The 18694-nt window shown below is 53.3% G+C and overlaps 1 protein-coding gene across 2 annotated transcripts; it reads right to left on the bottom strand.

Annotated features, from left to right (window-relative positions):
* Positions 1-1550: 1550 nt before the first annotated feature.
* Positions 1551-18146, bottom strand: TYRO3 (TYRO3 protein tyrosine kinase). Of its 2 annotated transcripts, XM_087822185.1 has the most exons (19): positions 17987-18128; positions 16032-16215; positions 15726-15826; positions 14808-14978; positions 13053-13139; positions 12181-12296; positions 10486-10663; positions 9675-9820; positions 8998-9142; positions 8566-8695; positions 8383-8483; positions 8001-8096; positions 7577-7657; positions 7033-7125; positions 6519-6640; positions 6026-6135; positions 5688-5847; positions 5322-5458; positions 1552-3062 (listed from the first exon to the last, which is right to left on the bottom strand). In XM_087822185.1, exons 1-19 carry the CDS (start codon positions 18111-18113, stop codon positions 2672-2674), a joined length of 2676 nt encoding a protein of 891 aa, XP_087678311.1. In that variant the 5' UTR covers positions 18114-18128; the 3' UTR covers positions 1552-2671. The 2 variants fall into 2 exon arrangements, with proteins under 2 accessions (XP_087678307.1, XP_087678311.1); XM_087822181.1 differs by lacking the exons at positions 8998-9142; positions 9675-9820 and having other exon boundaries at positions 1551-3062; positions 17987-18146.
* Between the last annotated feature and the right edge of the window lie 548 nt (positions 18147-18694).

Here is an 18694-nt window from a genome sequence, read left to right on the forward strand (position 1 = left end):
TTGTGTCCCGCCCACTTTCCCTACAGCTCTCAGCACAGAGCTGGGCCTGTTTCTCATGCTTCCTGCTGTACTTTCCCAGGAACTGGCTCTAAAAACTTATAAATTAAAATTTTCAGGTGGAAATACTTGCAAGCAAACTTCATGCTCCGATTTCTAATCCTCAAGAGGCTCACATTCTCTTTGCCCACTTCTGTTTCCCCTGGCTCCAGACAACAGTGTAAAGGTGAGAACAGTCTCCACCCCGACGATAGAAGGGAAAGTCTGATAGAGGGGTTGGAGATAGACAATGCAGTCTCTTTATCCTTTATTCAAGGTGAAGAACTTTTTCAAAACATTTGCATTATTTTTTTCTGGGCCTGGTCCCAGGACTACCAGGCCCTGGGGCAGCAGCACTGTAGCACTTTTTTTTAAAAAAATTGATTTTTAGAGAGAGATTAAAAACATCAATTTGTCTTTCCACTTACTTAGGCATTCATTGGTTGATTCTTATATGTGCCTTGACCCAGGATCAAACCCACAACCTTGACATAGCAGGATGAAGCTCTAACCAACGGAGCTACCTGGCCAGGGCAAAACATTTGCATTTTCAAAAGCTGGTTATTTCTAGGTGGTAGGATATAGATATTTAACATTTTTTAAATGATTTTCTGCGTTTTTCCGTTTTTCCATTTGTCTATGTGATAGGCAGTTAGACATGAGCAGAACAAGGACGATGGGTCAGGTACAGAAGGTCACCAGGATGGGAAGACCTGGATGCCTAGCAAAGGACAATTGTAGGGTGGGACCTCCCCCCAGGGTGGCCTTTCCTTCCCTAGCATATCACTGGTTATGTCGTTTGGATCCCCTGACCTTTATAACATTTACGCCTCAGTTGTATTTCAGCTCCGGGCCCAGAAAAACAACAAAACCAGCCACAGCTGACCTCAGGACTTGCTGCATTGAATGATGGCCCCCACCCTGGTGCCAACCAATCAGTGGAGACCACAGCTCTGAAAGGACACACCTGGAAAGCTGCTGAATACTATCAGATCTTTCTCTGGGACCTCCCCTAAGATCTCCATGTTTAAAACTATTAGGATGGAGAACCCAGAGCACTCTCCCTCCCAGGAGCATGCCCATGCCTTCCCCTTCCTTCACCCCCAGGCAGTTACCATTAGCTTCCTCAGTCCCAAGCTCCTAGGGCCCTTCCATTGCCTCTATAACTTGTTCCCTAAATCCATTTCTTCTAGGAATTATTTATTCCACTTTTGTAATTTTACCCAATAAATGTTCTCTTACAATTCGGGTCTTGGCTCTGAATTCCCCAAGTAACAAGGTGGCTGAACCCAGGTCAGGTGTGACCCCACCAGACTAACATCTGGTGCGGTCGCTGCCGCCTACATCTACAATGACTATTATCTTTCATATAAGATTCTTTGGGGTCTTCTTTAATTACAAAAGCAGTTTGTAACCATTGTAAAAAAGCCTCCTTAATCATATCATGCAAAGATAACAGCTGTTAACATTTTGGCGTATGTCTTTCCAGACTTTTTCCTGTGTAAAGATGCTTCATTTTTGTGATCTGGAAAAAAAGTAAACATTTAAGAGACAAAGCCTTGGGTCTTTAGTCTTCAATTTTATTTCTGTTTTTAAACAGTATCTAACAGTTTGGAAATGTCCCTAACAGCAAGGAAATGTCCCTAATAGCAGGGCCCTACCCCATGCACTCCCCCAGCCAGGGCTGGGGTCCAGGCTCCAGTAACTCCCCCTCACCCACACCAGCGCGATCAGGCCTGTTTTCTCAGGAGACCTGAGACAGAAGAGGGTCTCCAGGGAGAGGGAAAGTTGGGACTAAGGGATGCTGTGTGGATTGGGCTCAGACAGCTGCCTTGTTAGTCTTAGGATATTTTGGGATTTGGTAGCATGCTCAGACACACTATAAGAGGGCTTGAAGAGGGGCTCCTGGTCTCCTCTCTGGCCTCATTCATTCCTGGGCAAGCCCTACAGCACCCTTTCTTGCCAGGCTCAGGGCACTGCCTTTAGAAATTGGGCAAATTATAGCCTGTGGTTATCCAGCATACCTCGCTGTGACCTGGTCAGCTGCACTTTACTCCTGGCCTAAGCAGGGTTGGTAATCAGCAAAGTGACAACGAAATCAGACCTGAGAGTGTCCCACTGCCTCCTACCACGGGGCTCAGGTACTGACCGTACCAACCCCTTACTCTTACCTATAGGGGAATAATACAAGGGCATCTGTTTGTGAGGAGGGGCAAACCTGGGCCCTAGGCATGGACACAGCTGGGCCTCCAGGCCAGAAACACCTCAATGCATGCAGAAGGGGCAGCTCAGCCAGGAGAGTAGGGGCCCACAGGGCTAGATATACTCTCCCCCAACTCCTTTCCACACCCATGGTAACCATGGAAATATAACCACCCCCTCCTGCCAGCTGCCTGGGTTTAGACAACCAGACCTGGACCACCTCCACCCTGCCAAGGCCTGAACTGAGACCAGGCTGGCCACAAGTGGCTGCAGGAAGAACTGGGATTGGGCGATTTGGTCAGTCCAGGCTTCAGCACAGCTTGGGAAGACTACCACAGGAGCCTCCACGCCTTGCTGCCTGGGCTGGGGTCAGATGGAGCTAGGTTAGCCAGCAGAGCCAGCCGCATGGCCCCAGATGCCCTCTGCCTGTGGGCTAACAGCTACTATGGGGCAATAGCCCTTGCTGCAGCAGCAGTAGCCTCTGGGACTCGTTGAGGGGGCTTTCTGGCTGCTGCTCCTCCTGCCTGGGCTGCTCAGCTAGCCCTCCAGGGCTGAGAATATACCGATAGTCACCAGGGGTGCCCCCCACTGCCCCTATGCCACTGCTGTTCTCAGCCCTGCTAGCAGCCTGGTCCCCACCAGGCAGCTCCAGGCTGCCTCCCTCCGCAGACTCCTCAGCAGTCTCAAGGTTGATGTACAAGGGGTCCCGGCTAGTGGACAGCACAGACAGGTGGCCCAGAATGTTTTCCAGCTCCATTCGCAGGCATGTGAAGCTTGGGCGCTGCTTGGGGTCGGCGCTCCAGCACTGGTACATGAGCTCATACCTGGGGCAGACAGAAGGGTAAGGGGAGGTAGTGAGGAGCCAGAAGAAAGAGGAAGGATGTTCCTTCCCTTAAAAGCAGAGGTCCCATACAAAACTAGGATCTTAAAAAATTTTATTTGTATAGGGCTTTCCATGTATCAGGAACTCTTTACTTTTATTGACTTTTTTTTCTTTTGTTTTTATTGATTTATGAGGGGGAGAAAGAGGGAGAGATAGAGTGAATCATCGATCAGCGGCCTCCTGCATGCCCCCTACTGGGGATCGAGCCCACAACCCAGGCATGTGCCCTGACCAGGAATCGAACCATGACCTCCAGGTTCACAGGTCGATGCTCAGCCACTGAGCCACACAAGCCGGGCCAGAAACTCTTCTAAGTAGTTTACGTTTATTATTTAATTCTCACAACCGTCCTATAAAATAAGTGATCCCTACTTTACCAATGTGGAAATTGAGGCACAGAGAGGTTAAGAACCTTGACTAAGGTCACACAGGTAGAAAGTGATGAAGCTGCAACTGGTAGCCAGGTGGGCTGGCCCCAAGTCCCTCCTATTCAATTTTGGGAGGAAGTACTACGAGTGTTTTTGTCTTGCAGAATGCGGCCAGGAATGTGGGTTTCGGCATCCACCCTTTGTCCTAAACTCTCATCCATTCAGGCAGGCAGTCTTAAATCTCTTTGTTCATGGATACCTTTGAGAATCAGAAAAGCTTCCAGCCCTCTTCCCCTGGCAGGAACACTTTTGACACACAATTTCAGGAACCTTACAGATTCCCTGAGGTCTTATCCTATTCCTAGGGCCTGCCTCAGGCTGAGGAGAAAAAAAAAAAAAAAAAACTAATACGAAGGGGCTGAGACCAGATTAGTCAGAGAGAGCAAATGCCTGAGTCTCTTGCCTGTGCCCACAATAAAAGTTCCAAACACTCCCTGCACACCAGCCCTCCTGACAGGGGCCCCCAATGATGGGGGGAATCATGCCAGATACCGAATAGGCCATGGGAATGGTCCAGTGCCATGGGTCTGTGGTCAGCCTGGGACAAACTGTCAAGGCTGTGCTAGGAGCCAACTGGCACCTATCCACCAGGCTGCTTGGTGGGAGGCCAGCATCTGCCCACCCTCTATTGACAACACTAGCTCCAGTCTCAGAGAGTAAGCTAGGGACTAGTCCCCACTGCCCAGCAGACTCTCTGCGGCTCCAGAAGCCTAGGCAGGCTGCAGCCAAAGGGCGACTTAAGCTTCCTGCCCCTGCCATGCCCTGAGCTCTGCTGAATGAATAGGACGGGTAGGGCCTGGTTTGTGGCTCAGATTTCTCTCTTACCCACAGTCCAGGTTCAGGGTACTTCGAACCCACTGCCCTAGAGAAAGAGGACCCCACCATTCAGGCTGAGCCTTCCTCTACCTGTCCAACATTCTCGGACCACTGGAGGTCCAACTCCATGGAAAGAAATAAGAGGTAATCCTCCTCTAATCCTAAAAGGAAAAGACCCCATTTTGTAGCTGAGGAACTGGGATTAAAGAGGTTAAGTAATATGACCAATGTCACACAGCTATTAAGTGAATGACTTGGGGTTAGAGCCTAGATCCCTGTCATTTCAGAACATGTACTTCTTAACCATGGCACCAACCGTGACTTGTCTGTTCTAGTGATATTCCCTCACCCCATGCAAACCAGCGTCTCCCTGGGCCCCAGAGGACCTTTTCACTAGTAACCCTGGGAGGGAGTCCCTTCACTCCCCTCAAGAGGCCAAGACAAGAAAGGAACTCAACCTCCCGCCCCCAGCGCCCCCTCCTATCAAGCAAGGAATGTGATGGAGAAAGCAGTTATTTCCTTGCCCCGGTGCAGCCCTCTCTTAGAGGGAGGGAAAGCTCCACCTAGGAGGTTTTCTTAGACTAGCTGGGGACTGAGCAGGAGTGGGGGTGGGGAGAAGGTGACAGGGAAACCTGCACTGACTGCTGCTCATTCCTGTAACTTCTGCCTTCAGGGCTCCTGGTTCTCCTTGGAAACTGGAGAAAACAGAATGACAGGAACAGGCTGGAGCAAGAAAAATGAGATGGTAAAGGAGGGAAGAAAGAAAACAGGGAGGTGCTAGATGACGAAGTAGTTTGGGGTAAAGGTCAGCCTTCCCTCTAATGAATGACAAGGACATTTCCAAAAAAAAATAAAAAGGTCTCTGAGTTGCCACTGGTCCAGCAGCTGTGGTGGGGGCCATCAGCTCACACCCCAAATTCCCGATTCCTCCAGAATCCCCTTCCCAGGGCACTTACACGTCCTCCATACAGTCCGGAGGCTGTTTCAGGCGGTTCCCGCCGATGAGGTAGTTGTAAATCTCAGCGTTCTCGATGCCAGCATATGGCGTCTGCCCACGAGTCATGATCTCCCACATGGTCACCCCAAAGGCCCACTGGGAGAGAATCAAGATAGGAGGAAAGGTGTCACTAGGCTTCCTGCGCCACGTAGAGCCCCGAGGCAAGTACATCTTAGGGCTCAGGAGCCTCATACAAGCCAACCAAGGCCCAGAGCGGTGACCTGGATGGGCCCTTGAGGGGCCTTTGAGGATCCTAAAGGTCCACCCACACACTAGTCCACACAGCTTGCGTTACCACCAAGCCTCACTGTGCCACCATACTCACCACATCACTGTGCACAGTATACAGGTTGTCGGCCAGGCTCTCCAGGGCCAGCCACTTGACAGGCAATTTGGAGGCACAGCCCTGGCGATAGTAGTCCCCGCTATAGATCTTCCGGGACAGTCCAAAGTCGGCCACGCACACAGTCATGTCTTCTGCCAGCCTGTGAGAAGTATTGAAGGGTGGGGTCATGCTGACAGCCTTACTAAAGCAGGGGCATCTTTACTCCCAAGCTGTCCCCTTACATAGCAGATACTGCCCCAGGCAGGAGCTGACTATTAGCCAGCTCCTCCTAGCACTAACCACTCCCTCCCACGCCTGAGCCTCCAGAATTCACATACATGCAATTCCGAGCAGCCAGGTCTCGGTGGATAAAGTTCCGGGAGCTCAGGTACTCCATGCCACAGGCAATGTCCACCATGAACCGAATCAGCGTCTGCAGGGGCAGGTTCTGGTGGGCAGACGAAGCAAGCTCAGGCTGGATCTGTCCATCCAGCCAGGGTGGGATAAATGGGGTTCCCCAGCCAGAAAGCCTAGAGACTATCCTTGGAATCACTGAAAGGAAGGGGATAGAGGGGCTTCCCAAAGCAAGGAAGCTTTGGCAAACCTTCCAGAGCACCCAGGAGTCAAGACTCCCCCAATCTGGTGCTCCACAGGTCTCTTCTCCCAGAAAAGTCCTTGCCCAGCGTAAAATTCCTAGCAAGCATAAAAGGAGTCAAACTCAGGGCCTGCCTTCTCCCAACCAGTTCAACTGGCCCAACCCAACCAGACAACCTCTCTCTCAGGGTCTTTAAACCTTTCCAACTCCTGGCCACTTCCATCCCAGGCACTCACAAAGGGGTTCTCCCCAATCCGGGAGGCAAGCAGGAAGGCATGCAGGTCCCCGTGCTTCATGAAGGGCAGGATGACCATGGGAATGGGGAGACGGCCTTTGGCCCTGCTCCGGAGGCTGACTCCTGGGAACAAAGGAGAGACAGGAGAGGGGCACATAATGGTCAAAGAATGGCTCAGGTGTCTGCATGAGCCCCTACTTGCTGGGTCTCACCTCTAGCCCTGGCTTTGCTACTTCTTTCCCCACAAGTTCCACACTGATTGGTGACCACCAGGATGAACTGTGGCTGCCCCCAGATTTCTGGAGCATCTTCTCTGTCCCCTCTTCCTCCTGCATGTGCAGACCTTTGGTATAGGGCCTGCAAACTAAAGTCCTTACCTGGAGTCTGATCAGATTTCAGCCAGGACCTCCTGGCTACTTTGCCATCTGCTTACTAACCAGGTAAGTCTGAACTTCTCTCCCACAGGCTGCCCTCCCGCCTAATTTTGTATCTGCATCCCCTAAGAAGGAGCTCACCAACAAGCTTGGCCACGTGTGGGTGGTCAAACTCCTTCATGCAGGCGGCTTCCCTGAGGAACTCTTCAATGTCGCTTGAGGCAATGATATCAGCTGGGAGAAAAGGATGGGAGGGAATGAGGAAGATGTGTCCCCAGTTCTGACCCAAGACTCCTAGGCTTTGTTCTTCAGATGTCCTGGGCTTCCCAGGGGGCCTAGGAAACAGTCTGGCCATGAGCAGGAAAAACCCTGCTATAGGAGTGGTGCTATCTAACAATTTCTCCACTTGCTAATGCTTTTCCTTTGGACAGCCCAGCAGCTCAACCAACCATGGTTTTCATCACTCTGAGTGAGCCCAGACGATAGTCACTGCTGATGGCAGAGAGCAAAGGCTGGGGCATGAATGTGTGTGGGTTCATGCCTGTGAATTAGTCACTTGGCATCCCAGCTAGTGCTAACTCTTCTTGGAAAGTCTAGGGGCCCAGCAGAGCCTGCTTCAGTATCAGTCACCCCCTTTGCCCTCCCAAGTGATGCCCTCACTCCACATCTACTATTCTCCACTCACCTTTCAGCATCTTTACAGCCACTTTCACAAAGGAGCCATCCTCCTGCTTTAACTGGGCTTCCCGCACTGAACCAAACTCTCCTACAAACCAATCCAAATTATGGTGAGTCCCCTCACCTTCCTGTCCTCCACCCCCATCCCTCCCAGGTGACCCTCCATAAAGACAAAAACTCATTAGACTCTGGGGCCATTGGCAAAGGCTCCCTCTTCCACAGCCAAAGCAAAGTACGCTGGGAGTGACTCCTCATCGGCACTCCTAGTCCCCAGCTACCATTCCCCGAAGCATCCCACACTCAGGAGTCTATAAGCATATCCTGTTTATAGGAGCTGACCCAAATCCACACCCTCAAAGTGATGGGAGCAACCAAACACACCCAGACATGGCAAACTCCACTCATGCCAATCCCTGCACAGCCCCGCGTACCTTTGCCCAACATCCGGCCCAGGGTGAACTGCTGCTCTGGGATGAGCACGTCCTCCAGTTTGTCCTTCAGTTCATCGCTGATGCCCAAGCTGTCCACTGTTGGGGAGGGGGTTGTGAGAGGGACCTCTCTGCTTCCTGATCCCAAACCCAGTCTGCCTCCTATACCACAGACTCCACCCACAGAGCAGAGATGAGCTTAGTTTAGCTCGCCCACAGCTAGAATGGCGGCCTCCACAGGGTAAGGTCTGTGTATCTTTTCCATACTGTGTGCTTGGGACTCATGAAGGTTCAGACATTGGTCAAATTAATGAATTAGTAAAAGGAGCACAGAGAGGGGCACAAGATAGTCCATTCTTCCCTCGTTTGATTCCCCACCACTCACACGTGGCCTCGATGCGTTCAGGCCTTTCCCGATTGAAGGACCGGGCTGCGCGGAAGTGAACAGCTGGCTCCCCTCGGGCCATGACACTGTCAAAGGCTTGCCTAAAGGGAAACCCAAGACTTGGGGTCAGCTCCAAGGTCTTCAGTCATCACCTTCCTCTCCCTCTGTGTCCCTACCCCTTACCCAAACCGCGTCTCCTTCCGCCTCTTTCGAAGCAGGATGAGAGCCAGGGCAGCAGCCGTCACCAGGGCTGTCAGCACACCCAGGACCACAGGCACCCAGGATGTGCGGCTGTGGGGAGGGCCCTGCTGGCCTGTGGGAGACAGGGGCATGAGGTAGGCTGACACCAAAGAGTCCCTTTAAAACTTTCCAATGATGGCCATCTGGCCTGGTCAAGAAACTCCAAAGGAAGACCCGAGAAATCCTACCCTGTCAGTGACAGGCCCTGGCTATTGGGACCTATAGCACAACCAGAGAATGAGATATAGTTTAAATATCATCCCTAGCCTCAACTGCTTGACTCTGTCTTTGGGCCTATTGGAAGGTAAGGTGCTGCCAGCCTCCTAGGGTGCCCCTGAAAGCCCTCATCCTGTCCCCTCTCTCTACAGGCCTCACCTGCATGGTCATGAGAAGAGACCACCAGTGGCTGACTCCAGGGCCCACAGCCAACTGCATTGGAGACGCACACACGCACAATCAGGTCCTTCTGAGGATCCCAGACTGTCAAGTTGACCCAGGTCCCCTCCACTATCAGTTCACCCTGCAGCCAAGAAAAGCCCCCATCCCACACTGAGTCTGAGGAAAAGGCCTCCAGCTGGGGCCAGAAGGCAGAAAAAGGTCTAGCTAGGAGCATGGGAACCTAGGGACACTGGGTTCAGAGGTTACAGGAACAAAACCTGCTGGTAGTTATTACGTTCCTACTCCAGGCTGCAGAGGCCTATCCTGAACACAAACAAGGCTCAGTCTCTGGAGTGCAGGAGTGGGGGATGGGAAAGAACTGGGCAGCGGATAAGAAGGTCTTATCTGTGCCCTCCCCCAGTTTGTGCAGAAATGTGCTTCCTGCTTTACATACAAAGTAGCCAATGGATGGGATCCTAACAGAAACATAATCCAATAAGAAGTGCAGCCTGCAGGGGAAGGTAAGAGGAGTGGACTTCCTGGGGTAGTGAGAGGACCAGCACACCAAGGCCCCCCAGGCCTACCAAGGACAGCCATTCTGAAGCCAAAGGCTTTAGAGCACTGAGGGGTGACTGTGATACACCTAGAGAGTGGAGGCTTCTGTCTTCCCTTACCTGGGTTCCGTTGTCTTGAACCCAGGACAGTTTATAGGGTCCCAGGGAGCTTTCGAAAGGGCCCTCAGGGATCACTTCTTCCCACTCCAGGATGAGACCTGAGTCTGTGCGGATGGCATGGAGGTTCTGGGGAGCGCTGGCTGGGGCTGTACCCAAAGAGAGAAGGTTGCTAAGAGCCCTGCTCTTCCCACCATCACTATCCCATGCAGGTCTTTGGAGCCAACTCCCAAGAACTAAACAGTTAAGTAAGAGATCAACAGGTGGGGGGAGAGCTTGTCTCCCAATTCTGACTGCTCTCACCCCTGTCCCTAGGGAGGAGGGCTTTGCAATGGCAGCACCCCTGCTAGGCAGAGTGTTGCTCTTAATCACCTTGGTGACTGCCTCAGCCATATCCTTCACTACTCCTGCCACAGTCCTCCCAGCCTCCTTGCAATTGCTAGAGAACTTCAAACAAGTTCCTGCCATACAGTCTTTGCACTTGCTGTCCCCTCTTCCCGCAGTGATTTTCCTTCCAAATATGGCTCCTTCCTTATCAATTTCTAAACCACCCTGGGGCACTCTCTTTATCTGATCTTATCTACTTTGCTTATCTGTCCTACTCACTAGAACAAGAGCTACATGGGATGCCGGTAGGATTTATCTAGTTCATAAGTATGCCACAGGTACTCAATAAGTGTTTGCAAAATGGTGCATAAAGCTCCATCTCAGGTAGCTCCTCTCCCAGTCAACTCCATCCAGAACTGGAGCCAGACAGTCCTTCCCTTCCCCCACTCCAGCCCTACCCAGCCACTCTGTTCTGTAAGTCCCTTACCTAGACCCTTTGTCTGAAAGGGCACCCAGTCAGCATATGGAGAAGGCCCCAAGGCATTGGCACAGCGCACCCTGAGGCTGTAGTTAGTGGCAGGTGCCAGGTCACGGAGAAGGCAGGTAAAAGGTGGCACAGGGACCACGACAGCCAGGACCTCCAAGCCTCCTGGGGCCTGCGTCACCTACAGAAAAGTAGAAAACTAATGATGTAGAGGGAGATGGAAAATAGGATAGGTATGGGTATGGAGTGGGGGGACTTGAGCTAATGCCTCCAAGCCTGTCAGCAAACACTTGTAACCCACCCTTTCCCACCAGCCCCACCTCTAATAACACACCAGCTTCCATACCTCTGTACCTTTGCAAATGTTCCCTTTGCTTAGAATGACCTGCTCTTCCTAGCAAAGTTCAACTCATCCTTTACGACTCAACACAAATGCCACTTTCTCCAGGAAAGCAGTCCTCAACTACTCCAGAAAATTCATGCCTCTTTGTGCTTGGTGCATAACCTGGTTAGAGTAGTTACCACTTATTGTAACTATATGTATGCCAACCAGCTCAAAGTCTCAGAGCTTCTGAAGGGCAGAGTAACTGGGAGCCTAAGGGGCACTGTGAACCACTCAGGGCAACAGTGCAAATGGAGATCCATGTACTATATGGCTAAATATTTAAATGTTACAAATCAGCTAACAAATTATTAAATAAAATACTTTCTATCTCAATATATTAACAAAAAAAGCTTCAAAACAACCTGGAAGGTCAGGTTTGCATTTATAATCCTCTAAATCCTTAGACTCCCAAACCAGAATGTGGTGGCACAAGGATCTGTACCTTGAGGGACATCACGTGCACGGGTGTGGAAATACTGCTTGCATACCCATCCCCCCACAAATGGCTGCCCTTTGGACACAGAGGTGTACGAACCATACCCTCCCAAGGATGCACCACGAAAGAGGCCCACACAGGCAGACTTGTCATAAGACAAGAAATCCTGAGTATCTAGAATATAGTATGGTATGGTGGTTGTATGTGTGTGTGTGTGGGGGGGGGGTTGTCCTCATGATCTGGATAGGCATGTCCCACTTGCCCAGGGGCAAGAGGTGAAGGGGTGCAGACAAAGGAGGGTCAGAGTGCGGGGTCCTCTAAATGGTGGAGCCCAGAGCTAGGGCCTCTCCTTGGGGAACTGCCTAGAACAGTTTCCACGGTGCTCATTAAATAATGCTCTTTGAGTAAACACCTGAAAATAAATAAGCCTGCATCATCTCTTGTTTTTAGTATCACCTTACCCAGGTTGTTCACTCTCTGTGGCTTAGAACCCCACCCCACCCCACCCCACCCCACCCCCAGTCCCCTTGTTCTCTTTGGCATGAGTTAGGGGGTGAGGCATGAGAGTGCAGGTATCAGATAAATCAAAGGTTTGGGTTTTCAGCAACATAAGAAAAACCCTTCCAGACATCCCAAATCTGCTCTAGTGATTTGCTTTCCAGCCTGAAGAATGAATGGGTTTTAGCCAACCTTCAGAGTCAGTTAGTTGCCAGAGCACCTTAAGATGAGGTAAGGGAACACCACCTGAACAAAGCTGGAGACCAAAGCCCATGGGCAAGTCCAGTGGTATCTAGTGTGATACCACTGTCCACAAAGTGCCACTGAGGCAGCCAGAATAAACGTGGCCAGGAGAGCCCGTCCCACCCTCTCAGTTTACCTGGATTGTACAGGATTGAAGCACAGCTCGGCCATCCGCACCTGGCATCCAGGCCACGCTAGCATTGCTGCTGGAGAGCTTTGTCACTGTGATGTTAAATGGGGCTGCAGGCAGTGCTGTGGATGGGAACTTAGAGTCAGTGCCCTGGAGTTCAGTGCCCAGGAACCAACAATATGAGAGAAGGGGACAGAAGGCATGGGAGTCAAGCCTTGAGTTCCTCCTTAGAGTCTGCCCCTCTTAAACTAAAGATGACTACTCAGTACTCCCAGGACCACAATAATATACAAGCCAAGCAACCAGTAGGAGACAGATGCTCATACTCAGGAGAGTGCCTAGGCTGTGGAGAGAGGTTGCCTCTCCCAGAATCAAGGGCCCTGTCTGACCAAGGAAAAGGGTAAGATAGTGGGTATGGAGGGGGCAGTACCTCAGCCATGGGAGAGGAAGTCCCTGTAGCCACAGCTCATTCCTCTACAAGCTGGCTCTCTCCTTCCCTCCCTCTGTGCAAACTAGCCCTTTGGGTCTCTATCATCCTGCCAGGCTGTTTTCCCCTCCCCCATTCCCTTCACAGGGCTGGCAGAAACAAAGTTGGGCATGAGCCTTGACCATCTCCTGCTGGCTTCCTCTCCCTCCCTCCCAAGCGCTCTGCTTCATGATGGGAAATCTGCTGTGACGTCAGGTTTCTATTCTCATCTCAGCCTCAGCAGGGTCTCAGGTGCTCCCATTAGGAATGGAGCTATGCCAATTAACCCCTCATCCCTCAGATCCCAGCAGGACCGAGAAGAGCTGGAACAGCAAATGATTCTTTACCCACGGCTGGACAGCTTGCCGAAAACGCACCTGCCTCATGTACCCTCTCCCACCAGTCTTCCTACCTTGGAGACGAACCGTGGCTGGGCGGGAAGAGGCCAGGCCTTTCAGGTTGTGAGCTTCACAGGAGAACACAGTGCTCTGGGTCACCCCTGGGGCCAGAAAGCCTCAGTCAGCCCCCTCCCACTGCCAAGTAGCAACTTTCACTCTGGTATTGTGGAAAGTGGATACTTAGGCTCCAGATCTTAATATCCTAGAAATCCCTCCAGCTAAAGGAAGGGGCTAGGGTGGGGAATCTTTTTTCTGCCAAGGGCCATTTGGATATTTACAACATCATTCTCGGGCCATACAAAATTATCAACTTAAAAATTAGCTATGAAAAAAGCTCCTAGACTTACTGAATTTTGAGTCCCGCCTGCAACTGTCTTGGCAGGGCCAGACCAAATGATTTTGCGGGCCGGATGTTCCCCACCCCTGGGCTAGATAGTGGGGTACTGCAGAATGAAGGGACTTTGGAGTCTAACAGGCCTGGGTATAAATCCAAAGGCTGGGGCTCTGTCTTCTCATCTCCCAAATGGGAGAACTGTGACAACCAAATGATGTAAGGTGCCTGGCACACAGTAAGCACTTGAGAAATGCTATACCACCCCTCCCACCTCAATCCCATCTCCCGAAGACAGCACAAAACTGCCTCCCTTTTCTGGTCACTCCTTTATTGCACATTCCAGAGCCCTTCTGTTTGCTCTGTGACACATCATTGCTGTATTTGCAGATTCTTTGCCTTGCAATAGTTCTCAGCTCCTTAGACATGTGTCTTGTCTCTAACTCCTTGGGGGCTGGACAGATGGCTTCTATTTTTCTTGTATTCCCTCCATCCCCCGTGGTGCCTAGCACAGTGTGGCGTGTGGAGTAGGAGTTCAGTGAGTGCTTATTATCAGGCTGGCTGCCTGAGGGTCCCAACCACGCACACCTGGAGAGAACTGAAACCCAACCTCCCTTCTAATCTGCTCCAACCCAGCACCTCCTAAACAGGACCTGCCCTTGTTTCCAACAGGTCCTGCAGTCCACCTCGTCTCAAGATTCATATTGCTAAGGCAATATGACTTGGCAGATTACAGCCTGTTCCTCCTACCTGCCAGTACATGACACCAAGCTCAGACAATATTTGGCCAGTTCAAGCCTCCACCAGAAACATTAACTTTGTTTCACAGATAAGTGAGCCTCACAAGCATGTGAGGTATGTGCCCAAAAATCTTGGGGTCCAGGTGGGTGTGCAGATGTGGCTGCTGTAGGTTAACTGTGTGGAGGTATGCAAAGATACAGTTGTTTAGGAAAACAATACAAGTGCCATTAGGAAAGGAGGCCCTGTATTTTTGTGCTGGCCTCCCCTCCCCATTTTCCTTCCCCCTGCCATTCCCCACTGCAGCCTGAGACTCTTGTCTTCTGCCAGACACTCCTCCTAGCTCTGTGTGGGCTGGTTCCTGGCTCCTTTCCTTGGGAGGAGTGGGGGGTGGAGGAGGAAGGGTGCCCCTGGTTCCACCCAATTCATCTCCCAAGGCCAGCTGTACACAGCCTGCACTATCGTCAATGAGGGAATGAGGCTCTAGCATCCTCCTTAAGCATACACAGCAGGATCACCACTAATCTGCCCACCCAGCAGACCTAGCACACCTGATTAATGAGCTTAGCAATGGTGCAGCTCACGTACCCAGGCACCAGGGTTTGCTCTGGACACTCACAACAGCAAACAGTGATTTAAGCAGATTTGAACTCTGCCAGCCTCACCACCCCTGCTCAAAGCCCCTCCTGAGGCTGCTCACCTGTTACATTTAAAACTGAAGGAGAGGGAAAAGGTCCCCCAACCTTCGTGCCTCCTCTCCACCAGATAATGGTAACAGGTTCAGGGGGACCCACAGCTTCACAAAACAGTTGGAAAGGGGCGTTGGGTGGTACTGCCAGATCTTTCGGCTCCACTGTGAAAAATGGCACACCTAGGAAGAAAAGGAGCATGGGAGTGAGCCTTGCCACTTCTCAGCTTCCAACTGCCCAAATCACAAGTTTGCTACCATTTGAAGCCCTCTCTGCATAAGGTCCCACAGGCCCTTATGATTAGGTCAACTGCAGAACAGGAACCTAGCTTGACAGGAGTGCTCTTCTTTGGCCCCCTTAGGAATATCGTTTGTGTTCTCTCCTTGGGCAAGACAGATTCTCCCTTCCCAGACTTTTCTCTGACAGCCCTTCTCTGAGCAAGAAAAGGAGCAGAGGGTGGGGAGCTGGGGGAGGGGCAAAAAGGGAGAAGTGGGCGGGACCTTGAGCAGAGTTTTGGGGGAAGGACCCAGATCCAGTTCAGAGGCCTTTGTTACTTTCTTAGTCACTTTGTTTTCCAGGGCTGAACAGCTCTGAGCTCCCACAGCTGCAAAGCCTTCCTCCCCTCCCCCATCTCTCCCCCTCCTGGCCTGGCCACTTGGCAGAACAGAGTCCAGCCCCAGATGGGTGCTTGAGGCTTGTTGTTCAGACAACTGAAACTGACTTGCATCCCATAGGTTGTGCGTCCTAGTTGCCCCTTTGGCTCTGAAATACCCAGACTCCAGTGGGTATGATCATTTGATGTTGGGGTGGGCCTGGAACCTGGTACAATCAGGCTTCAGAGGGCAGTGAGGCAGCTTTCTTCCACTGAGCTTTCTTCTCCAGAGCTGTGGTCACCAGCAGACAGCAAACATGCCCACATGCCTCCTCACCTTCTACCGTGAGCCACACTGGCGGGGAGATCTCGGTTTTGCCCCCATCTTCCACCTGGCACCAGTACTGGCCCGCATCAGAACGCTCCACTGACTTCAGGCTGTGGAAACAGGACACCAGGCTTGCCTCCCAAAGTCAATGGAGGCAGCTCTGCTGTGCAGACTCAAGGGGCTCAGCCTGCCCTTACTTCTGGAAGTTTCCATAGGTTGTAGAATAAAGAAACCACAGACCTCTGGGCATCAGCATTGCCCCAGCTCCCAATGTCCCCAGGCTGGTATCCCACACCTTTCCCCATAGTCCTGCACCTGAGGAAGCCGATCCAGTGCTGCTCGCTGATTGAGACATACATCTGATCCAGGCCCTGGACCATAGCTCCGTCCTTCATCCACAGTATGTCAGGATCCTCCATCCCCTCCACACTGCAGTTGAGACTCACCGGCTGCCCCTGAGACACTGTCAGCTTCATCGGGGCTCCCATGAGCTTCAGGCCTGTGAGGTGGGAAGGAGAATGTGTCAGCCAGCTTGAGAGGTCCCCTGTCTCTGGAAATATCCCCCCATCCTCTTCTAGAACCTAGCTTCTGTGTCAGAGGGCTCATTCTCAGCCAATGGCCAAGGAAGCAGAGGCAGGACAGTGTGGGAAGGACTTAGACCTGGAATGTGGGAAGGGACATGACAGGCTCTCCAGGCACCATTTTTGCCACTGCCAAGTTTTCCCCAGCGCTAAGGCAGTGACCTCTTCCCCATATCTCCCTGCTGGGCAATGTTAAGTTCAGGCCCCAAAACCAAAAAGAAGTCAAGCCAGGCTGAAACAGTGAGGCATTCCCACATACCTGAGGCAGGTATTGCCCTGTGAATAACTGCTGTACCCAGCCAGTGCAACAGGCAGCCAGCTCTCCACCCTAGGTGTCAGCCCAGACCTGAACTGCAGCTAGCACCCTCCTGTACCCCACCCAGGCAAATGAAAGAAGACTGAGGAAGTGAAGGAGGGGGTGCTCCCCTGAAGTGGAGAACATATGGCTGCAAAACCACGTCAGATCAAACACATGGCAGCCTTCCTCACAGCCGCCTGCTCTATTAATACCTGAATGTGTGCAGGGGCGGCTGCTAGGAAGGTAGGAGGTAGAAGGGAGGAGAGGGGCCCTGAATGGGGAGCCCAAGACCCCTGAGCTACTGTCGAACCAACAGAAGCCACCCTGTGAACACTACCCTCTGCACACATGCGTGCGCATGCACGAGCACGCGCTTGCGCGAGTGCGCGCGCACACACACACACACACCCCCCTCTCCTGCTCTCCTGTTGTGTTTTTAAGCAGAGAAGGGCGGGTGTACTATCCACATATCTGAGATTCAGTCCTGGTTCTTCCTGCCCTTTGCTGTGTGTTAAATACTGGGCTCTCTGATCCTGAGACACACACCTTTCAGCTTGTAAACACTTGTCACTCTTTCCATTCCCTTCCCTGAAAGGCTGATATGGCAGGGAGTGCTGTCTCAAGAGAAGGTGCCAGCTGGGTGCCTGCTGCTCTGGCCTGTGATCCTTCCTTACTACCTTCACCCTGTCGGGATCACTCACAGGACAAGGAGGGAGAGCCTCACATCCCAAACACTCCAGGGGTGTGTAGTGTAAACTTGAGGATCCAAAGTGCTACAAGGAGCACTCCAGTGACTGGCAAATGCCTCCGTGGCTATGTGGGAACACAAGGCTAACCCCCACAAAGACTGGCAACCTTGCCCCATCCCATCCTCTCCAACATTCCAGGCTTCGGGAAGCTGAGCGGGGCACAGGAACTAGAGTGTGCCCAGATGTGTTCTGTGCCCCGGCACCTCGCAGCCACTGTACCTAAACGGTGCCTCTCGGGGCGCTCACCCCCAGCCCCTGTGGTTTCAGAGAGAGACCCTGGTGTGTGGGGTGGGCAGAATGGGGGTCCCCAGAACTGGGAGGGAGAGCAAACAACTAGGAACACAGAGGTGGGAAATCCGGTTCCAAACACCGGCTGACCACACAGCCCCACTCCTTCCCTTCCCACCCCGCCAGAACAGCCCCGGACGGGAGAAAGTTGGGGGCGGGGGCCGGGGACCCGACAGCGCACACCCCGCTACGCCCCCTCCCCCAGCCGCCGAGCCTCGGCCTTCCAGCCCGGGACCCCTCCCAAACCTCCGGGCCGCCCAGGCCCGGGGCAGCTCGCCTGCGGTCCCCGGGCTGCGACCCCGGCCGCGCCCCCCGCAGCCCCTGCGTCCCGCCGCCTCCCGGGCCAGCCCCTACCTTCGGCCCCGGGCTCGGGGAGCAGCAGAGCCAGACCCGCCAGCAGCAGCAGCGGCGGCGGCGGCGGCGGCAGCGGCAGCGGCAGCGGCGGGAGCCCCGACCGCCCCATGCTCCGCCTCAGCGCCATCGGCGGCGACGCCGCACCATGCCGGGCCCGGCCCGCGAGCGTTCAGGAGGAGGGAGGAGGAAGGCAGGAGGGAGGGGGAGGAGGGGGCGGCCGGGGCGGGGGCCGGCCCGGGGGCGGTGCTGGCGCCCGAGCCTCTCAGACCCGCGCCCGCGGAGAGTCGCGGCGGCCGCCGTCAGCAGCGCGGGGTCCCCGGGGCCGCTCCTGGGCCACCGCGCTCCTTCCACAGCCGTCGCCGCCGTCGCCGCCGCCGCTGATTCATGTTCTCTGAGCCGCCGCCTCCTCCCTAGTCCTCCCGCCCGCAGCCCGAGCTCGCACCGCCCCCCCGCGGAGCCCGGGCGGCTCGCTCCCAGCGCCGACCCGGCGGCTGCCAACCCGGTCTCGGGCCTCCGGCCGGATCCCACCCACACACCTCCCCAGCCCTGGCCCGCACCCCTGCCCCAGCTACCCTAATGCCGAACCCCAGGAGCTGGGTGGGCCCCCCAGCCACGCCCCTCCTTTCCCGAAATACGCTCCACAACCTTTTCAAACCCAACACTCCAGATCCTTTCCCTCAAAACCTCGCTAGAAGCCTCTACCACACC

Source organism: Miniopterus natalensis, chromosome 1, assembly GCF_054644295.1.
Source record: "Miniopterus natalensis isolate mMinNat1 chromosome 1, mMinNat1.hap1, whole genome shotgun sequence".
NCBI classification, from domain to species: Eukaryota; Metazoa; Chordata; class Mammalia; order Chiroptera; family Miniopteridae; genus Miniopterus; species Miniopterus natalensis.